Genomic DNA, 20,861 nt, shown 5'->3' on the forward strand with positions numbered 1-20,861 from the left:
ACCAGAAAGCTTGTTAGGTTGTCAGAAAACCAGAAAGCTTGACGTTAGGTTGTCAGAAAACCGGAAAGCTTGTTAGGTTGTCGGAGAACCAGAAAGCTTGTTAGGTTGTCGGAAAACCAGAAAGCTTTAGGTTGTCAGAGAACCAGAAAGCTTGTTAGGTTGTCAGAAAACCAGAAAGCTTGTTAGGTTGTCAGAAAACCAGAAAGCTTGTTAGGTTGTCAGAAAACCGGAAAGCTTGTTAGGTTGTCGGAGAACCAGAAAGCTTGTTAGGTTGTCAGAAAACCGGAAAGCTGGTTAGGTTGTCAGAGAACCAGAAAGCTTGTTAGGTTGTCAGAGAACCAGAAAGCTTGGTACACTGTACACTAGGTTAATTTTTAAAAACCAGAAAGTGTTACTGCGTCAACAAGATAGGTTCTTATATATTATATACTGTATATTTACAGATATTCACATTCCACATATTTTTTGCTTGTAAAGTGTGTTGAAAGCTACGGCAGTTATAACACTGTAATACACACAGGGTACTCAAAGGTTAAAATGACGAGTTTTATTATGACATCACAAACGTTGAACGCTGTACACTGCAACGTCACAAGCTGAAAATCAAAGTTCAGGCTTGTGGCTGTTACTGTGGCTTTCCATTAATATGAACTTATTACCCTTAGGATAAGATAGGAATTTCAAGGTTTAAATCACATTTGCAGACAAGGCAAGAAGTTAAAAAAAAATGTAAATATAAGCATTAAATCATGATTTTTTGAAGTATACAGTCTCATAACTGCAGCGATGTGTGCATACAAATTTTCATAATTGCTCAATTTGAATATACACACCGCTGCAGTTATGAGACTGTATACTTCAAAAAATCATGATTCAATGCTATATAGTAGTTTGTAAAAAAAATAAAAACAAAGACAAAAAAACCCTGAAAGTTTTTAGGATTTAAAGAAAAAAATGTTGTAAGACCATTTTTACAGTGGTTTCATCAAAATTCATTAAATACCAATTTTCGTGGATTTTGTATTTTGTGATAAGTTAATCCTGTTCACAATGACATTCTTAGCATTTAAAGGATTAACCTTTGATATCAATTGTAATTAATTGATTAATTATGATTTCAGGGGTTCCAGTTTGATTTTTATGTCAATCAGGAGGGAGTGACTCCGAAACATATCGGTTACTGCTACCTACTTCCTGTCGATCTCAAGAAATCCAACGACACCAAAACTGTGCCAATCACCGGGCTCAATCACAAGCCCATCGGGCAGATTGACCGTAAGTCACAGGGCTCAACCACAAGCCCATCGGGCAGATATACTATTAGCTCAAAGCCTTCATTGTGGAGTATTAATACAATGTGTTCAAGACAAATGTGTATGATAAATGTGGTAATTTTTTAGTGGTAATTAACTAATGATGGATGAAAATTTTGTGAAATTCTTTTGATTTAGAGCACTGTTATCACCACATTTCTTTTTATAAATCCATATTTTATTGTTTCACATCCATTGGCATATTTACATGTATTTATTCAAAGATATTTCAGCTGATGAAGAGGGACAGAGATGAATCGTTGGCTTACATTGTCAGAAATAAAATCTTTACTTTATTTAACCTCAGTTTCTTTGTAAATTTGTAGGTACCGCTGCTGATACAGTCCAAACAAAATCACCATATATTATCAACTCTAGTATTTCTTAAAGGTTTACTCTCTGTGTACACGAGAGCTTGTTCTGGACAGCAGAGAGTCTGGTTTAAACGCCACTCTCCTCCTGCTTCTGTTTGTGGGGAGTTACAAGGTAAATAACATTGATCCTTTTCCGATAGTCCACATGGTTTGAAGGCGATGTAAATTTCTTGCAGTGGATTATCTAACTGTGAAACCAGTGCCAGGTCTAGATCTGAAAATGGATGTGAGCTACCAAAACTATTGGAAGTTTGAGCGCAAGTCCTTGGATGTCGGCCATCGGGGAATGGGCTCGTCATACAAGCACAAAAAGTAAATCACCACAGTGTGATGTTTCTGTCAAATCTTATGTTTACCCCGATATCAGTCAAAGCAGGCCTCTAAGATGGCTGCTCTGTCTAGCTGACCGTCTTTTTAGTTAATCAGATTGCTTTACCACCATGCTTTTAACTGTTTATCATAATATGGTACTGAGAGACTTTTCCACCTCTTATATTATTTCACTCAACTTCTACATTCCGTGATATTGAGACTTTGCAAACTACATGGTCATTATAAAGGACCCTTTTCAGTTGTTTTCCCATCTATGTTGTAGGTTGGCAGCAGTGAGAGAAAATACAGTCCAGTCTCTGCAAGACGCAGCCAACCATGTAAGACAATCACATATTGTTGAGGCTTCATTGTAAACACACTTAGAGAAGCTATTGCTTCCTATCCAGTATCCATTCTTTTTAATTGCATAAAATCTTAATTATAATTATCAATAATAGAAGAAATGTAGACAGAGATTTCACCTGCAGCTATGATAAAGTCATTGCAGTGAAAGTTGCTCATCTAGATCTGGATGTATTTGACTATTCTGATTTTTCTGGTTTGACTTTCTCTGAATTGATTACACCAAATGATCTACTCTATTTGGATAGATTAAAAAATTATTTATTAAATGCATGTATTAAATGTTGATTTTGTCTATATGAAAATATTGTATTTTGATTTTGTGGATAGATACATGTAATATGTTGATTTAATGGATAAATACCTATATGTTAAGTCAATAATAGATAGAAATGTATGTTTTTTCTCCACAGGGAGCAGATTATGTGGAGTTTGATGTCCAGCTCAGCAGGGACATGATTCCAGTCATTTACCACGACTTCCATGTGGCCATCACCTACAGGAAGGTGAGAGAGGGTTGTGGATTCATGTAATGTACTGTGGAATCATTTTTATTTGTGGGGGTCAATGTTCGTGGGTAGCCAAAATTCTCAGTGATGAGTCCACATTATACTGTATGTAGCTAGTACCACCAGGAAAGTGTACTTATGTATACTACACAATATGCAGAGGCAATATGTTCTCACCACTGCAGCTTGAGTTTGATTCCTATGATTGGAGCATTGATATGTGGGGTCTCTTCTGGGACTTAAGCTTACTCGCTCATTAATTACTCCTTTGTGCCTACATCGAGGCAAACAAAAGATGTTGAACTTGTTCAGCAATTGTAAAATGTTGGGGAAATAATTTATAGGTTAATTTTAACTCTTAATGTATGCCATAGTGGATATTGTTTGTGTGAATATATATTGATATATTATATTGTGTAAACTATGGATTGGTAACTTAGATTACCCTGTCAAACCATCCACTGAGATATGGAGTCCAAGATCTTGCAATATTTTATGATATATATTATTTGACACTTTTAGAAAAAACGAGAGGAGCTGGAATTTTACCAAGCCTCTGTCAAAGACCTGAAATTGTCAGAACTTCAATCAATGAAGGTAAGATTAGTTCATGTCAGTCATGGAAACAGATTTGTGGTCAGGTTTCAGGGGTCTACCACTGAAAACCTGACCTGATCAATGTCCTGATATTGTCTCTCAAACTTGATACACAGGATAAGTACCATATATTTCTCTGGAGAAAATGTCAGATTTAACTAATGATTGTTTAGTGATTTTATCAGTGGAGTTTAGGAGAGGCTGTATATGTTTCATGCAGCCAACATGAAATGGCATAAAGTGATACCCCTAGCTGATGGTAATTCACACACTGATTAAAAAGTTATGATAATTTTCAGTATTTTTGGATTATTTTAAAATCCTTGGGAAGTAGTTTATTTCTATTCACAACCAATTCAGAAAACTGAAATTAGAAAAATCATAATGTCTACTAGAGTATGGCTGGTGTCGGCTGTAGACAGATGTTAGAGAAGTCTGTAGGTACTTATAAAACTAAAGATGATGATATTTTTCTCACCTGATAACAATCAATTTAATATGTCTGTTTCAATTTGTTATAGACTGATATGATTAATAATTATTGCTGTTTTTATATAGGTCAGGTCGACAATGATTAAGCTAAACTCAAAGGACAATGTTCACATCACCCTTTGGCTTGTGAATATTGTTCTTTTTGGGTTACTAAATCATTGTATTGACCTCAAAACATATAATTGTAAAATTTTAACTTAAATATTTTGATTTGAATAAGATTAAGAGCATAACCTAGTTTTATAGTTGTCTGATTCTCAACATGCAATACTTTTTATAAAAATATATGTGTATGAATTTAAATTGACTATGGTATCCAGATGGATTTCCAAGTTTTATAACATTTTGCCAACTACAGTCGCACCTGTTTTAAGCGGCCACCCGTGGGACAATGCCAAACTGGCCGCTAAAGACAGGTGGCCTCTTATTCCAGGTTTCAAAATAATGGAAAAAAAAAAACATCGAGTATTTTCATTTTGGCTCTATTGCACAGATTTATTTTAAATAGCATCTGTAATGGCGGCGTACACAGAGATGGTGAATGCACAGCTCGGAATACTAAATAAACAGTTTATATTAATTCTAAATGGCCGTTTTAGTTCCATTTATCTATCAAGGGATTAAGAACAAAACATTTTCTGCTAAATACGCCCAAATGATAATTTTCAAGGGATTAAATGCGGTAAACAAACAGAAGTGGCGTTTCCGTACAAAGGCTACTTACTGAACTACGATAGCCGATGCTTTACCTTGTAAAAAAAGTATCAAAATTCCATTCTTATATATATTAAGACCCCGTTTTATTATCTCAAAGAAATTTTCTAGGAAAAAAGTGCATACTACCGGCTATTTTGCACATGTTAAGCTCACAGTTCAGCGCAAGACTGGCCATATACAATGACTTTGTAATGAAGTATATAAGTACGTGTCGATATATAAACAACACAAAACAGGTGTTATGATAATCAATTATCACATTAAATCTCAGCAGACTTCAAATAACACACTCAATTATTTGTCATTAACTCATTATCAGCTTTCGAAGTTTGGCTTTTTTCGATACGGGGTCACATGTCAGATTCAAAAGTCATGTGACAAAACAGACAAAATGGCCGTTGAAAACAGGCATGTTAAAGCCACGGGACCTAAAAACAGTGGCCGCTGGCCGCGTTAGACTGGTGGCCGCTTAAATCAGTTAAAATATAGTGTAAAACTAAACGGGCGGGATTAAAACTGGCCGCTCATGGCGAGTGGCCGCTGATTAAAGGTGGCCGTAACAGCAGGTGCGACTGTATAGGCCACCATTAAGATTTGTTAATTGTCTTTTCCTGATCAGCTGATTGAGAAGTACCAAACTGAAGAAATTTTATAAATAAATATAACATGTATTAATCTTAAATCCAGGTGTTTGCAGTTAAAAAAAACCCAAAACAAACATGTTCCCTACCTAACGACCCGAAGTTAAATCCAGAAAGAGGAGGGGGGGGGGAACAACTTTAAAAGTGGCCTAATATTTTAAAAAAAACATGGTAGGATCCAGGAGGTGTAGATAGGTCTACATGTATAAACTTAAAACTGTGGATTAGGAGGGTCAACCCCATAACCTTTGATATTCTGGGATTTTATATTTACCACTTAGTCAAAGTCACTTCATGATTATCATCACATGATCAAAAACTTTTTAGAGAAGGAAGTGTGAACATGCTCAAACAAGATGTCCTCCTGGCTAAGTGACAGTTCTACCTTTTGGTTGCTAAGAAAGTCTATGTGTACACTGTCTTAGTACAGTAATACATTGAAACAAACTTAGTATTTTTACAATTTTAACAGATAAATACAGTACATGAATTTGTTTCTCTTTGACAAATGATTGTCTTAACACTTATTAAAAATAGACTGAAGTTACAAAAAGGAAAGCAATACAAATGTAATAGAATTTTAAAAAAAGAAAAGAAAAATCATGTCCTTGAGAATATTTGTCAAAGGAGGATAGAAGAAGAAGAATTATTCTGTAGATTTGTTTTTTATGACAGTTCTTTATTTAAATACTAGCTTTATTATCATAGCGTTAGACTAGTTTCTACGAGAGCTCATTATGTAACATGTTGGAAAGCTATGGCCATTCACGCATTCACTTACTGAACCAGTGGCCAATTTGTGGAACTTCTTACGACCTCCAAAAATAAAAGAGTTTCTCTCATTGGTGATTTGAGTCATGAGAACAAGAAAAATTCAATGTGTTGGCTCATGGTCAGTGAGCGTAGGCGAGATTGGTCATTGATCTTTGCGGATGAATTGGTAATTACTTTTATGATGAGTCTGTAATTACTGTTAGGGAAGTAAAAGTTATTGAGTTAGACTATTCTTCAGACCAAATTTTTGTATGAACTGTATACAGGCAAATTTTCGCCCCCATTTTATTTTCGCCCCTTAGCCCTCGTTGTCAGCGGGCGAATTTAAGACTGGACAATATTCAATATCTCAAATTATATCTCTTTAAAAGCAACTATGTCTTGATAAATTTAAGAAACTATTTGCAAGTGTAGATGGGTGAAAATTACACTGGGCAAAAATAGCCATGTAGACAGTAATGGTTTCCATCCAGCTTTACATGTTTTGCTGTGTAATGATACATGTGTAAATATGAATACATAATGTATCATTGATTTCATTTTTGCAGATAATTGTTTAACTATATGCAGGGAAATTATAACAGCTTTTTCAGTAAAGCATAAAAGTGCTCAATTGAAACCTAGCTATGGCATTCATCAACTTCAATAATTAAGTTAGTATTAACTGTTCACAGATCTCATTTCGAAACTTTCACTACAGTTTAATTTCTCTCATCATTTGTCAACAAATATAGGGAATTCAAAAAATAAGTGTAATGAAATTTAGCCAACATACATTTTTTTATTATTCTTGTATCAAATTGCTTTTTAAAAAAACAACATTATTTACGAAATTGTACATTACAAGATGCACTTTTATGTTTAAGTTTTGAATCTCTCTAATACTTTTAAATCTCAATATAGCAAGTAAAAGAATTAAGTCGGTCAGCATTAAGAAAACATACATGAAAATTATACAGTAAAACACGGTTATAACGAAGTGCCAGGGGCGGGCAGTTTTGATTCGTATAAGCATAATTCATTATATCCGTCAAGTTTACAACATGATATATAGTCACAGGGAATGAAAATTACTTCACCGTAAGCATCAATTTATTAAAAGCGTGTTCGCTATAACCATGTTTTACTGTATTTTCATCTATTGACATGTTTTTGCCAGTGAGAATGTCTTAATTTGAGATTGTCGTTTTAGTACAGTTGTATTTTTATGTACCATCACTAGTTAGGCAAACAATGTGCAAATCAATGTTTGTATTTTATAGCTTGCCCACGCCTCTCGAATCTTCGATAACGACAGGGGTGAGTCTATGTCAACACCTGCTCTATAATTCACCACTTGGGGTTTGAGCAGCCATTATTTTTCTGTTGCCTTCATGTTCATAAATCCCCTGCCCCTTACTTCTTTCTCTTATCATTAAGTACTGTAAATGTATTATATTTGGTGTGTACGATATTGGTGGAAATTAGTTTTTGAACAAGCTGACATGGATTTGAATAAGCTTATTCCTGAATGTGACTATCCTTATACATATGTGCCTGGCATTTAGCAATGTACTTGATTTAGCGGAAGCCGCATTCCGCCAAAAGCGCTAAACAGAATACACACCAAATGTAGTATGTTTACAGTATGTTTACAGGACTTTATCCACTTTTTTCACATTTTCCCTGATATAATTTTTTGATTCATATATAGAACCATTTTAACAAGGCCTTGGACTTTCAGTAGGATGTAACAATCTATTTCTTGCATCAAAACAAGTTAAAAATAGCTCTGGTTTCAAGTGAAATATACACTGATTGCTAGTCTTAGCTCTAACACCAGACAAATCTCGTTGATTTCAAAGAGCCATGGCTGAGTAGCTAGCAATGTAATAGACATGCCTACATCACATTGCTGTTTGACACAACTACCCAAAGTCCAAGCTCCTGTTAAGATGGTTCTATATGTCTTGATTTCTAATGCAATAAACAACAGATGATGTGATGTTTTATTTTTTTTTTTAAACTTGAGCTTATCAGCTTTTCTAGATATACCAAAAAAAACCCCTGCTTTTCTTATTTGCACCTTCCTATACATTCACATTCAAGGTAATATAAGGATAATATTTTTGCTAACAACTAATACCCTTGTGTGGATCAGTAATTCACTGTGTAGGTTTTCATAGCTCTATTAACTCCTTGGGTGCTCTTTCACATTATGAATAATTCATCGTTAGAACATCGAAACATTGAAAAAAAAACCATAATATTATTCTTGCATAAATTTGCACCAGTCAAATGATATTTATTGTCAGTTTTAAAGTTTCTTTATAATTTTCAATAATTAAGTTTTATTGATTCATAACTGATTATAAAAAAGTCAATCCGTGTTACATACAAATGAATGAATGTATTAAATGTTTTAGAATTCATCATCATCATCATCACAGAAAAGATTTTTTGCAGTATTATTGCCCAGTAACCTCACTGATTGTCTTTCACCATTTCTTTCCTCAGATACACTGGTACATGCTCTGTACATTTTCCCGCTCCATATAGACATGGACATCATAGTGTATACATTATTGACAGCTCCTGTTACACTAAATCCTCGCCATTACAAGTTTTATGAACATGAAGCAACAGTGTGAAATATTGAATGCTTATATAATTCTGTAACATTCTTTTCGTTATGTAATTTTTTGATTTTATGTGTCTGTTTGATTATTATTATATATAAAATGACAAAATGCTTATTGTAAAATGTATCAGGATTTGCAGCGATTCTCTCTAAACCTTGTCAAACTTGTTTTTCTTATCATTTGTTCAATTTTTTTATTCTCCAAATCACAAGCCATGATCTCCATACAATTCGATCATTAATCATTTTAAGTAAAGGAACATTTTCCCAAATGGATTAATCATATTAAGTTCTTTTTTTTGAGTCCCCAGTTATCTGTTCAGCTAAGACCAAGAGGTACATTAGGGTCCATTTATTACATCATATCTCTCTGTTGTATTTTTGAGATCAAATATTTTATCTTCTTGTTTACCTATGTAGTTCCGAAATTAACTAACTTGAAGATGAATAGTTTTTTAGGTCCATATTTGGGTTGGAAGGGTTTTAAAATGAGTCAATAATTTTTTTGGAATCAAATACATTTCTTTAGTATTTTTCTCTTATTAAGCATGCAATCAATAGATATGTACCTATATTACAAACAGAAATATTAGATCCTTTTGTGACTTGGATCACCTAACATTTGATTCAGTTATCATAAAAAGCTAAAGAAATGTTTACTTTTAAATTTATTTAATACTATAATATCTACAGACTGTTATCAGTGTTTTGAGTGAGTGGTTCTGCTGAGCTGGGTACTCCAGATTTATCCTTTCTGAGAATCTTCCACTGATTTCCAGGTTTTTGTATGTTTTGCAGATGACATCCATGAGGACGACATAGATCCAACGGATCTGCAGCCGTTTCCGACCCTGGAAAGGGTGTTTGAAGCGGTGAATCCGGCTACTGGGTTCAACGTCGAAATCAAGTACCCCCAGGAAAAAGTGGTAATTTATTAGAGCTTAAAATGAATTGTGTAGGGAATCCCCTAAAAAACCTGAAAGATGTGTTTGATTTAATGTGTCAATAAAATAGAGGTAAACTTCAATGAGGCTCCTTAGAACTGATTTTGTACATTGATAACATTTATTTTTCATTATCATACCCTATCTGTAACGAGTCCATGTATGTATTCCTATTTTGACCAAGTCTGTGTATGTTCCCATTTGTACCATGTTTGTGTATACTGGTATTCCCATCTGTAATGAGTCTGTGTATATTCCCATTCGTAACATTTCTATTATCGATAATGAGCCCATGTATATTCTTATCTTTTCATGTGACAGTACCATCTTTTTTGTAGAATGGGGAGTTTGAAGAGATCAATTTCTATGACAGAAATAAGTACGTCGACATAATTCTAAGGGTTGTCATGAGAACGGCAGGGCATCGGCGGGTGGTCTTCTCCAGCTTCGACCCAGACATATGTATTCTGTAAGTGTTACCACCTCTACATATATAGATTTAATGTCTCCAAACATCTCCTAAAGACTTGGTCTTCTCCAGCTTTGATGCTGAAGTGTGTTGTCTGTAAGTGTCGACACTCTTACATATATTTACACCAAATATCTCTTAGAGATCAGGTCTTGTCCAGCTTTGATACTGATGTATGTACTCTGTAAGTGTCAATAATCTTAAATATGTATTCCATGAGTCACCAAACCTTTCTAAACCTAGACAGGATCAGTGCAAACCTAGACAGCTGGATCAGTGCAAACCTAGACAAGATCGGTGCTTTATTCTTTTTTTTTTTCGTTGTGAATTATTATACAGGTTACTCTCGATAGCTCGAAGTCCATGGGACCGAGGAAAAAGTTCGAGGTTTTGAGTTTTTAAGATTTCGGACTTTTCTAGGTTGACCGACGGGTTTTAAAATTAGTCTTACCGGATGTTATGATTAAGCCATTTATTTAGTGCTAACTTTAGGCACGTGCTGGGATGTTTTTAAAAATACATACAAACAACTATTGAATAAATTCATAATAATGATTTATTTTATGCATCATATTAAGACCAGATTGCTCAGTACTACTGTACTGCGAGACGATCAACATGTCATAAATGTGATAACTTAGTATCACCCATTGTTCCAGCTGTATGGGTCCTTCACCAGCTGTAAGAAGTTGTTCAGCAATGATCATTAGAAAGGCAACAATGCTGATAAGCATAATTTTTACAGTTTTATGATTCTAAAATTTGACCATGGCTCAATATTATCGTCATCTCAATTAATTTCCATTTTCATTGGGTCTCCAAATTATCGTAAAATGGTTGGTGTTGATTATAGATTAGGTATCAGTATGGGCAAAGATCAAACAATTATCACCTTGCAGGACAAATGTCACCTGAATAATCAACCCGTGACACGGGTCCCGCGTCTAATGCCTGGAGCCATTTAAATGACCAAGTAGGTGTTAATTAGGTATAGCGCTTGGAGATACAGGGCAACTTCGAGGTATCGAGAGTAAGAAAACTATAGAGTATGAAGAACGGGACTGCAGTTTGATTTTGAGGGATCAAGGGTTTCGAGAGATCAAGAGTTTGAGAAATCAAGAGTAAATTTGCTTAGTTATATAGGGAAAAAAATCAGGATGCTTGACTCACTTCGAGCGATCAAAAACTTCGATAGATCGCAGTTCGAGCCATGAGAGTTACCTATACATGTACCATGTACAGATAACATGATCGGGTTTGAATTTTGTGTTTCACAAATTTTTGTTTTCCATAAATTCAATCTACCACAATTTGCTGCAAAATGAAAAAAAACATGATCTTTCCAACCATGATTTTTATCTGCTTTACGGTATTTTTTTTTTATTCTTTATGAAATTCAATATGTTGTTTGTGTAATTTCATCCTTCCAGATGCAATGCTCTCTGAAAATCTTTATTAAGAATTTTAATTCCAATTAGTAGGGCGTAGCTCTTTCCAATGAAAGAAGTTTGTCTTTGAGTTTGATTATGTTGGTTATGGGAACAGTATGACATTGGGATTGACTTTGTTTTATTGGGAACAGTTTGACATTGGGATTGACTGTGTTTTGTCATGGGAACTGTTTGACATTGGGATTGACTGGGTTTTGTAATGGGAACAGTTTGACATTGGGATTGACTGGGTTTTGTAATGGGAACAGTTCATCATTGGGATTGACTGTGTTTTGTAATTGGAACAGTTTGACTTTGGGATTGTCTGGGTTTTGTAATAGGAACAGTTCATCATTGGGATTAACTGGGTTTTGTAATGGGAACTGTTTGACATTGAGGTTGATTGTGTTTTGTAATGGGAACAGCTTGACATTAGGATTGACTGTGTTTTGTCATGGGAACAGTTTGACATTGAGGTTGACTGTGTTTTGTAATGGGAACAGCTTGACATTGGGATTGACTGTGTTTTGTCATGGGAACAGTTTGACATTGAGGTTGACTGGGTTTTGTAATGGGAACAGTTTGAGATTGGGATTGTCTTGGTTTTGTAATGGGAATAGCTTGACATTGGGATTGACTGTGTTTTGTAATTGGAACAGCTTGACATGGGGATTGACTGGGTTTTGTAATGGGAACAGTTTGACACTAGGATTGTCTGGGTTTTGTAATGGGAACAGTTTGTCATTGATATTGTCTTGCTTTTGTAATGGGAACAGCTTGTCATGGGGATTGACTGGGTTTTGTAATGGGAACAGTTTGACATTTGGATTGACTGGGTTTTGTAATGGGAACAGTTTGACATTTGGATTGTCTTGGTTTTGCAATTGGAGCAGTTTGACATTGGGATTGACTGGGTTTTGTAATGGGAACAGCTTGACATTGGGATTGACCATGTTTAGTAATGGGAACAGTTTGTCATTGGGATTGTCTGGGTTTTGTGATGGGAACAGTTTGACATTGAGGTTGACTGTGTTTTGTGATGGGAACATTTTGACATTGAGATTGACCATGTTTAGTAATGGGAACAGTTTGACATTAGAATTCTCTGTGTTTTGTCATGGGAACATTTTGACATTGGAATTGTCTGTGTTTTGTAATGGGAACAGTTTGACATTGAGGTTGACTGTGTTTTGTTATGGGAACAGTTTGACATTGAGGTTGACTGTGTTTTGTCATGAGAACAGTTTGACATTGAGGTTGACTGTGTTTTGTCATGGGAACAGTTTGACATTGAGGTTGACTGTGTTTTGTTATAGCAACAGTTTGACGTTGGGATTTGACATTGAGGTTCACTGTGTTTTGTAATAGGAACAGTTTGACATTGGGATTGACTGTGTTTTGTGATGGGAACATTTTGACATTGAGGTTGACTGTGTTTTGAAATTGGAACATTTTGACATTGAGAATGACCATGTTTAGTAATGGGAACAGTTTGACATTGGGACTGACTGGGTTTAGTAATGGGAACAGTTTGACATTGAGGTTGACTGTGCTTTGTAATGGGAACAGTTTGACATTGAAGTTGACTGTGTTTTGTAATGGGAACAGTTTGACATTGAGGTTGACTGTGTTTTGTAATGGGAACAGTTTGACATTGAGGTTGATTGTGTTTTGTGATGGGAACAGTTTGACATTGAGGTTGACTGTGTTTTGTAGAGTACAGAGGAAGCAGAACAAGTACCCGACTCTCCTGCTGACTAACGGGGAGGATGTGGAGAAATATGTGCCGTACCTGGACCTGAGGACCCGCTCTATTGACATGGCCATCTACTTTGCTACATTCAGCAATCTGTTGGTGGGTTTCCTTGGTCATTTTCATTGAAAAAAGATGAAATGCTTAATAATTCTTTGTAAGATTGCAAGAAACACAGCCTTGAATGTATCTTTGGAAGTGAACAGACATATTGTTTTAATGAGTCATTGTTTTTTTTGTTTAGGGAATTGACGTCTTGACGTCCACACTTTTCCGCAACATGGACAAAATAGAGAAAGTGAAAGAAGCCAAGCTGGTGCTGTTTTGCTGGGGAGAGGACAATAACGATTCAAATGCCATCAACACGCTCAAACAGAAAGGAGTGGACGGGATCATCTACGACAGGTGGGTCACAGGTGACAGTTGTTAACTGGTCGTTAATGACCAAACCCAGCCTTGAACAGGTAAAAGAAAGGAGCAGGTTCAGGTGTGGGTAGAAAGCTTAATTTTACAAACATTTGATGGTTTGAATTCAGATCAGGAAATTGGAACACAATTTTTAAGTGGAATTACATGTACATGATATGAATGGTACAGTCTAGATTGTGGTGAGAACAGGTTGGTGGATCAACAAGAATAGAGCTTTAAAGTAAATTAACTTTAAACTGATGACAAGTTCGAGACCTTGCCCAGGGCCATAATACTTTTATGGCCCCAGGGCCTGACCTCTACATGGAGAAGGGCTCATATTTTTAGCTTGCGTTAATCTGTCTCTTTTATGTCATTACTAAGTGCTTGCTTTAATGAGTGTTAATGCTTTTTATAATACATGTAGCAGTTAATGTGTCTGTAAATTGTCATCTTTATTTCTAAGATCTTTTGACAATTGTGATGTTAATATTTGTGTTAAATACTTGCTTTGCATGCTTTGGTTCTGAAATCTACAGATTTTAAGTGTACAAAAAGTGTGTATAAATGTATTGTTGCCATAATGTGTGTCTGCACCATTAAGTGAGATAATGAGAGAGATAATGAGAGGTGCCATTGTGCCAGAGTAAAGAGTTTCTTTTACCCATAGATGTCTGGTTGATTGGACTCTGGAGACATTATATTCCCAGGTACATGTATATCACCTAATGTCTTTCCAAACCTTGAGTTTCCTTAACATGTGAAGGATTCGGCAGAAAATCTCGTACATGTATATCACCTAATGTCTTTCCAAGCCGTGGGTTTCCATAACATTTGAAGGATTTGGCAGAAAATCTAGCATCACTGTTAACATGCTCACAATTCTGAAGTCCTTAGAACAATTTCTCCTTGTACGTAAACATTCAATGAATCTGTGACCCACTTAAACAGGGACATATGAAAAGTTGGTTCATGTGTAGCTAGTATGTAGTCAAATGGTATTGGATAGTAAAGTACTGGTTCTGGTACTTTATAGATTACTCTCCTAACTTCCAGATCATCATTTGACCACAGATGGTTTTGGATTATCCTATTAATTATGTGTCCTTTTCCTTCGTTTTCCCTTCAGTATGGATTTTTTCCTCGCCTTAAGTTTTGTGTGTTTTTAGCTCACCTGAGCTGAAAGCTCAAGTGAGCTATTCTGATCACATTTTGTCTGTCGTCCGTCTGTCCGTCTGTCTGTTTGTCCGTCTGTCCGTCCGTCTGTCTGTAAACTTTTCACATTTTCAACATCTTCTCAAGAACCACTGGGCCAATTTCAACCAAACTTGGCACAAAGCATCCTTAGCCTAAGGGGATTTAAATTTGTGAAAATCAAGGATCACGCCCTTTTGTAAAGGGAGATAATTAGGAATTTATGAAAATTTTCAAGAAATTTTCAAAAATCTTCTTCTCATGAACCATAAGACCAGGAAAGCTGAAACTTGTGTGGAAGCATCCTCCGGTAGTGGTGATTCTAATTTGTGAAAATCATGACCCCCGGGGGTAGGATGGGGCCACAATGGGGGGGTCGAAGTTTTACATAGGAATATACAGAGTAAATCTCTAAAAATCTTCTTCTCATGAACCATAAGACCAGGAAAGCTGAAACTTGTGTGGAAGCATCCTCAGGTAATATAGATTCTAATTTGTGAAAATCATGACCCCCGGGGGTAGGGTGGGGCCACAATTGGGGGTCGAAATTTAACATAGGAATATATAGAGTAAATCTTTAAAAATCTTCTTCTCAGAAACTAATCAGCCAGTAAAGCTGAAACTTGTGTGGAAGCATCCTCAGGTAGTGTAGATTCAAAGTTGTGAAAATCATGATCCCCGGGGGTAGGGTGGGGCCACAATGGGGTGTCGAAGTTTAACATAGGAATATATAAAGTAAATCTTTAAAAATCTTCTTCTCAGAAACTAATCAGCCAGGAAAGCTGAAACTTGTGTGGAAGCATCCTCAGGTAGTGTAGATTCAAAGTTGTGAAAATCATGATCCCCGGGGATAGGGTGGGGCCACAATGGGGTGTTGAAGTTTAACATAGGAATATATAAAGTAAATCTTTGAAAATCTTCTTCTCATGAACCATAAGACCAGGAAAGCTGAAACTTGTGTGGAATCATCCTCAGTTAGTGTAAATTCATAGTTGTGAAAATCATGACCCCCGAGGGTAGGGTGGGGCCACAATGGGGTGTCGAAGTTTAACATAGGAATATATAAAGTAAATCTTTAAAAATCTTCTTCTCAAAAACTAATCAGCCAGGAAAGCTGAAACTTGTGTGGAAGCATCCTCAGGTAGTGTAGATTCTAATTTGTGAAAATCATGACCCCCGCGGGTAGGGTGGGGCCACAATTGGGGGTCGAAATTTAACATAGGAATATATAGAGTAAATCTTTAAAAATCTTCTTCTCAGAAACTAATCAGCCAGTAAAGCTGAAACTTGTGTGGAAGCATCCTCAGGTAGTGTAGATTCAAAGTTGTGAAAATCATGATCCCCGGGGGTAGGGTGGGGCCACAATGGGGTGTCGAAGTTTAACATAGGAATATATAAAGTAAATCTTTAAAAATCTTCTTCTCAGAAACTAATCAGCCAGGAAAGCTGAAACTTGTGTGGAAGCATCCTCAGGTAGTGTAGATTCAAAGTTGTGAAAATCATGATCCCCGGGGGTAGGGTGGGGCCACAATGGGGTGTTGAAGTTTAACATAGGAATATATAAAGTAAATCTTTGAAAATCTTCTTCTCATGAACCATAAGACCAGTAAAGCTGAAACTTGTGTGGAAGCATCCTCAGGTAGTGTAGATTCATAGTTGTGAAAATCATGACCCCCGAGGGTAGGGTGGGGCCACAATGGGGTGTCGAAGTTTAACATAGGAATATATAAAGTAAATCTTTAAAAATCTTCTTCTCAAAAACTAATCAGCCAGGAAAGCTGAAACTTGTGTGGAAGCATCCTCAGGTAGTGTAGATTCTAATTTGTGAAAATCATGACCCCCGCGGGTAGGGTGGGGCCACAATTGGGGGTCGAAATTTAACATAGGAATATATAGAGTAAATCTTTAAAAATCTTCTTCTCAGAAACTAATCAGCCAGTAAAGCTGAAACTTGTGTGGAAGCATCCTCAGGTAGTGTAGATTCAAAGTTGTGAAAATCATGATCCCCGGGGGTAGGGTAGGGCCACAATGGGGTGTCGAAGTTTAACATAGGAATATATAAAGTAAATCTTTAAAAATCTTCTTCTCAGAAACTAATCAGCCAGGAAAGCTGAAACTTGTGTGGAAGCATCCTCAGGTAGTGTAGATTTAAAGTTGTGAAAATCATGATCCCCGGGGGTAGGGTGGGGCCACAATGGGGTGTTGAAGTTTAACATAGGAATATATAAAGTAAATCTTTGAAAATCTTCTTCTCATGAACCATAAGACCAGGAAAGCTGAAACTTGTGTGGAATCATCCTCAGTTAGTGTAAATTCATAGTTGTGAAAATCATGACCCCCGAGGGTAGGGTGGGGCCACAGTGGGGGTCGAATTTTAACATAGGAAGTAAATCTTTAAAAATCTTCTTCATGATCCATAAGACCAGGAGAGCTGAAACTTGTGTGGAAGCATTCTCAGGTAGTGTAGATTCTAATTTGTGAAAATCATGACCCCCGGGGGTAGGGTGGGGCCACAATTGGGGGTCGAAATTTAACATAGGAATATATAAAGTAAATCTTTAAAAATCTTCTTCTCAGAAACTAATCAGCCAGGAAAGCTGACACTTGTGTGGAAGCATCATCAGTTAGTGTAAATTCATAGTTGTGAAAATCATGATCCCCGGGGGTAGGGTGGGGCCACAATGGGGGATCCAAGTTTTACATAGGAATATATAGAGTAAATCTTTAAAAATCTTCTTCTCAGAAACTAATCAGCCAGTAAAGCTGAAACTTGTGTGGAAGCATCCTCAGGTAGTGTAGATTCAAAGTTGTGAAAATCATGATCCCCGAGGGTAGGGTGGGGCCACAATGGGGTGTCGAAGTTTAACATAGGAATATATAATGTAAATCTTTAAAAATCTTCTTCTCAGAAACTAATCAGCCAGAAAAGCTGACACTTGTGTGGAAGCATCCTCAGGTAGTGTAGATTCATAGTTGTGAAAATCATGATCCCCAGGGGTAGGGTGGGGCCACAATGGGGGGGGGTCAAAGTTTAACAAAGGAATATATATGGTAAATCTTTAAAAATCTTCTTCTCAGAAACTAATCAGCCAGATGATTCTTTATAATTGTTAAGACTTTGGCCCCAGGACAATTCTTAGGCCTCACAAGAAGGTTCAGAGTTTATGTACGTTTATATCCCATATATAAACAATTGTTAAGGATTTTTTTGAGAACTGCAATACTCAACATATGATATGACTATAAAAGCATCCTGTTAGAAAAGGGACTAATGATTTTAAACATAAGAATATCCAGGGGAAAAATGGATTTTATTTATACAGGATCAACATGTATTATTGTACATTGTCCAGATAGTTTGTATTATGACTCCATTTAGCTGATTTTATCATACCTATTGTTCCTCAGGTGAGCGATTTGGCCCATGGGCCTCTTGTTTCTCTTACAACTCACTGGTTTTATGCATATTTGATATTGAGCAAAAAACGGTATTAAAAAAAATATTGATAAAAATAGACTCCATACTAAACAAAATTTTTGACATGCAATTTTTATTCCCCGTGTTGATCATGTTTTCCTCAAAGATCATACACATTTACAGGGACAAATGGTTGACTTTTTTGAATTGTTTGATTTATGATGCATTTTTATGACGAAATATGCAAGAGTAGAGATTATTGAAAGTCAATGAAAGCTGAAGAATTCTGCATTGAGACAAATGCAGTGAGAGTGTATGTGTTAAGCAGCCATTTTTTGTTTTTCAGAACTTTGATGAGTAATCACTGGCAAGTTAAATCTGAAATATTCGAGGCGCCGGCCACCTATCGCCCCAATGGTTTATCTCGCAGTGACTCATCTAGTTCCTAGTCTTTAGTGAGTCTGCCAGTCGTACATGTTAATGTAGCTGCACATCTTGCTGTTTGTGTACTTCTCTAACTAATACACCCTTTTCTTTACTGCTTGATCATTACAAGTGATTGGGTTTGAGATTCTTTTCATTCATTATTAACTTGTATGTGTATGTATCGTCACAAGAGAGCCGTCTTTTAGGGTCTCTGATCTGTCAGTGCTTGTCCTTTTCTGCGTCTTTTTATGAAAAAGCTTGAAATGTTGGCTTTTGTATTTTGTGCGTAGAGTGGTTTGCTTTATCCATGTTGTTCATGCCATTTTTTTTTTAGATGGGGAATGTCAATTTCTTTGTTTATGATAAAAAAATCAGTACATGTACCAGAACAATAGAAAAATTTTCTTGTTTCATGAGTAAAAGAAACCAGGGGATGAGAGTGAATTGATTCCAGGATTTTTTTAACAATTAGTAACAAAATCAAACTTCATCCCCTCCATTATAGTTTCTTTCATAACTGAAACTTGCAGAGATTGTGTGGAAAAAACCTTGATTTGAAGTTGATAAATGATTGATTAAATCCATTCTTTTGATAAGTGAATTTTGGTAAGAATAATTTTACTGTGACACTTGATTCAGTACACAGCACATTCATGTGCAGTACTTATTCTGCATTGGTTTATGTCTTTCACTTACAGTGCTTTCTGATTAATGTTTTAATATGTAATTAGTATAACTAATGTAATCAATACTTAAGTACCAACTTGTATTTGAAGTGGGCCAATGACAGTCAACGACACAAACCAAGTCAAGCTTCATGCCATGATAATGCTTAATGCTGCCTGATGCATTCATTTTTTATCATAGAATGTTTTTAGATCATAAATATGAATCTTATTCAATTTATGATACAATTTGATGTTTTCCTGTAATATGTTTTAAATATATTTATAAAGAATGTGATGATGTAAGTAAAGATATGATGATGTAAGTAAAGATATGATGATTAAAGTAATGAAAAAAAGTGGCAGCTTGACCCTGTGTGACATAGTCCTTGTGGGTATAGTTCAATACTGTATGTCTGCCCTTTACTTTCAGAATTGATTTCTTTAAATCTGGAGACAAGAGCGTCTTTCAAGTGGAGCAGGAACAGACGGAGAGGATCCTGATGAGTGCCGGACTTCTGAGTCCAACCGACACACTCCAGAATCTGGAGCCGTCGTCCGGATCGGAGAGTGAGGTCAACAGCTGAACTCCCCAGCCGATTCTCCAGTCTTCTTCTTTATATCTGACCTATGCTACAAAGATTTAGAAAACATTACTTACAGTAGGGCTTTTAAAGTCACATCTGTGTACTTGTATTTACAGAGCATTTATTTATTATGTATGGAAACTTGTCATGTACTGCGTTAATTGTGATATCCTGTGTGTTAAAGAAAACTTTTTAATTTTATCAACATAAATGCACTGTACAAGTTCTGTTGTAAGAAGATTTCACTCTATCTGTCTGTATAATTGTCATTCTTTCATTGAAATACGTATCACTGACTTTTGTACCTACTACATAAACATGTATGTGTATTCTGGGTAAATAATTTATGATATTTGTCAATGCTGGTAAATGGATGTATTATATTCATCAATGTCGATCACTGGAAAGGTAACTTCGTTGGTACTTAATATCATATAATCTAAATCATTGATTTTGTAACTAAGAAGTTTCTGTGAAACAGTTGATTCATATTCTGCTAGAATAACAGTGTTTCTTGGTTAGCATGCATTCTGTGAATGATCATGTGTCAGTCATAAAGGACATACAGAGATTGGTTGTACAATTTGGTTTTGTTCCTACTTTAATGTCGTGATATATTTTGAGCACTATGCATGCATGCGATGAAATGTCTGCTGTCAGCAGATAACTGTAGATTTTGGTCATTTTTCCTTTACTCAGTGAGCTGTATGTGAGGTGTCCCATCATATTCATTTACACCTTATGCAGTAGTTAGTGTTTTGCCTTTTTTAATATTCGTTTTGTTCATCTGGACCGGAGGTAATCTCACTGTATTTGCCAGGTTATACATGTAGTTTTTGTTTATCAGGTAAATGC

At 35.9% G+C, this 20,861-nt stretch overlaps 1 protein-coding gene across 7 annotated transcripts in view; it reads left to right on the plus strand.

The window, feature by feature from the left end:
* Positions 1-20,091, plus strand: part of LOC105336617 (glycerophosphocholine phosphodiesterase GPCPD1) — a 30,404-nt gene extending 10,313 nt beyond the window's left edge. For 6 of the 7 annotated variants that reach the window (XM_066074423.1, XM_066074427.1, XM_066074424.1 and 3 more), the window contains 11 exons: positions 1,122-1,275; positions 1,864-1,999; positions 2,283-2,337; positions 2,776-2,868; positions 3,394-3,468; positions 7,355-7,391; positions 9,511-9,638; positions 9,995-10,125; positions 13,272-13,410; positions 13,553-13,713; positions 19,853-20,091. In XM_066074423.1, the coding sequence (XP_065930495.1) occupies positions 1,122-1,275; positions 1,864-1,999; positions 2,283-2,337; positions 2,776-2,868; positions 3,394-3,468; positions 7,355-7,391; positions 9,511-9,638; positions 9,995-10,125; positions 13,272-13,410; positions 13,553-13,713; positions 19,853-20,006 (1,263 nt within the window). In that variant the 3' untranslated portion in view covers positions 20,007-20,091. Of the gene's footprint in view, positions 1-1,121; positions 1,276-1,863; positions 2,000-2,282; positions 2,338-2,775; positions 2,869-3,393; positions 3,469-7,354; positions 7,392-9,510; positions 9,639-9,994; positions 10,126-13,271; positions 13,411-13,552; positions 13,714-18,674; positions 18,784-19,852 lie in introns of all 7 variants that reach the window. The other variant, XM_066074428.1, reaches the window with a different exon arrangement.
* The last annotated feature ends 770 nt before the right edge of the window (positions 20,092-20,861 follow it).

Source organism: Magallana gigas, chromosome 2 (assembly GCF_963853765.1).
Source record: "Magallana gigas chromosome 2, xbMagGiga1.1, whole genome shotgun sequence".
NCBI classification, from domain to species: Eukaryota; Metazoa; Mollusca; class Bivalvia; order Ostreida; family Ostreidae; genus Magallana; species Magallana gigas.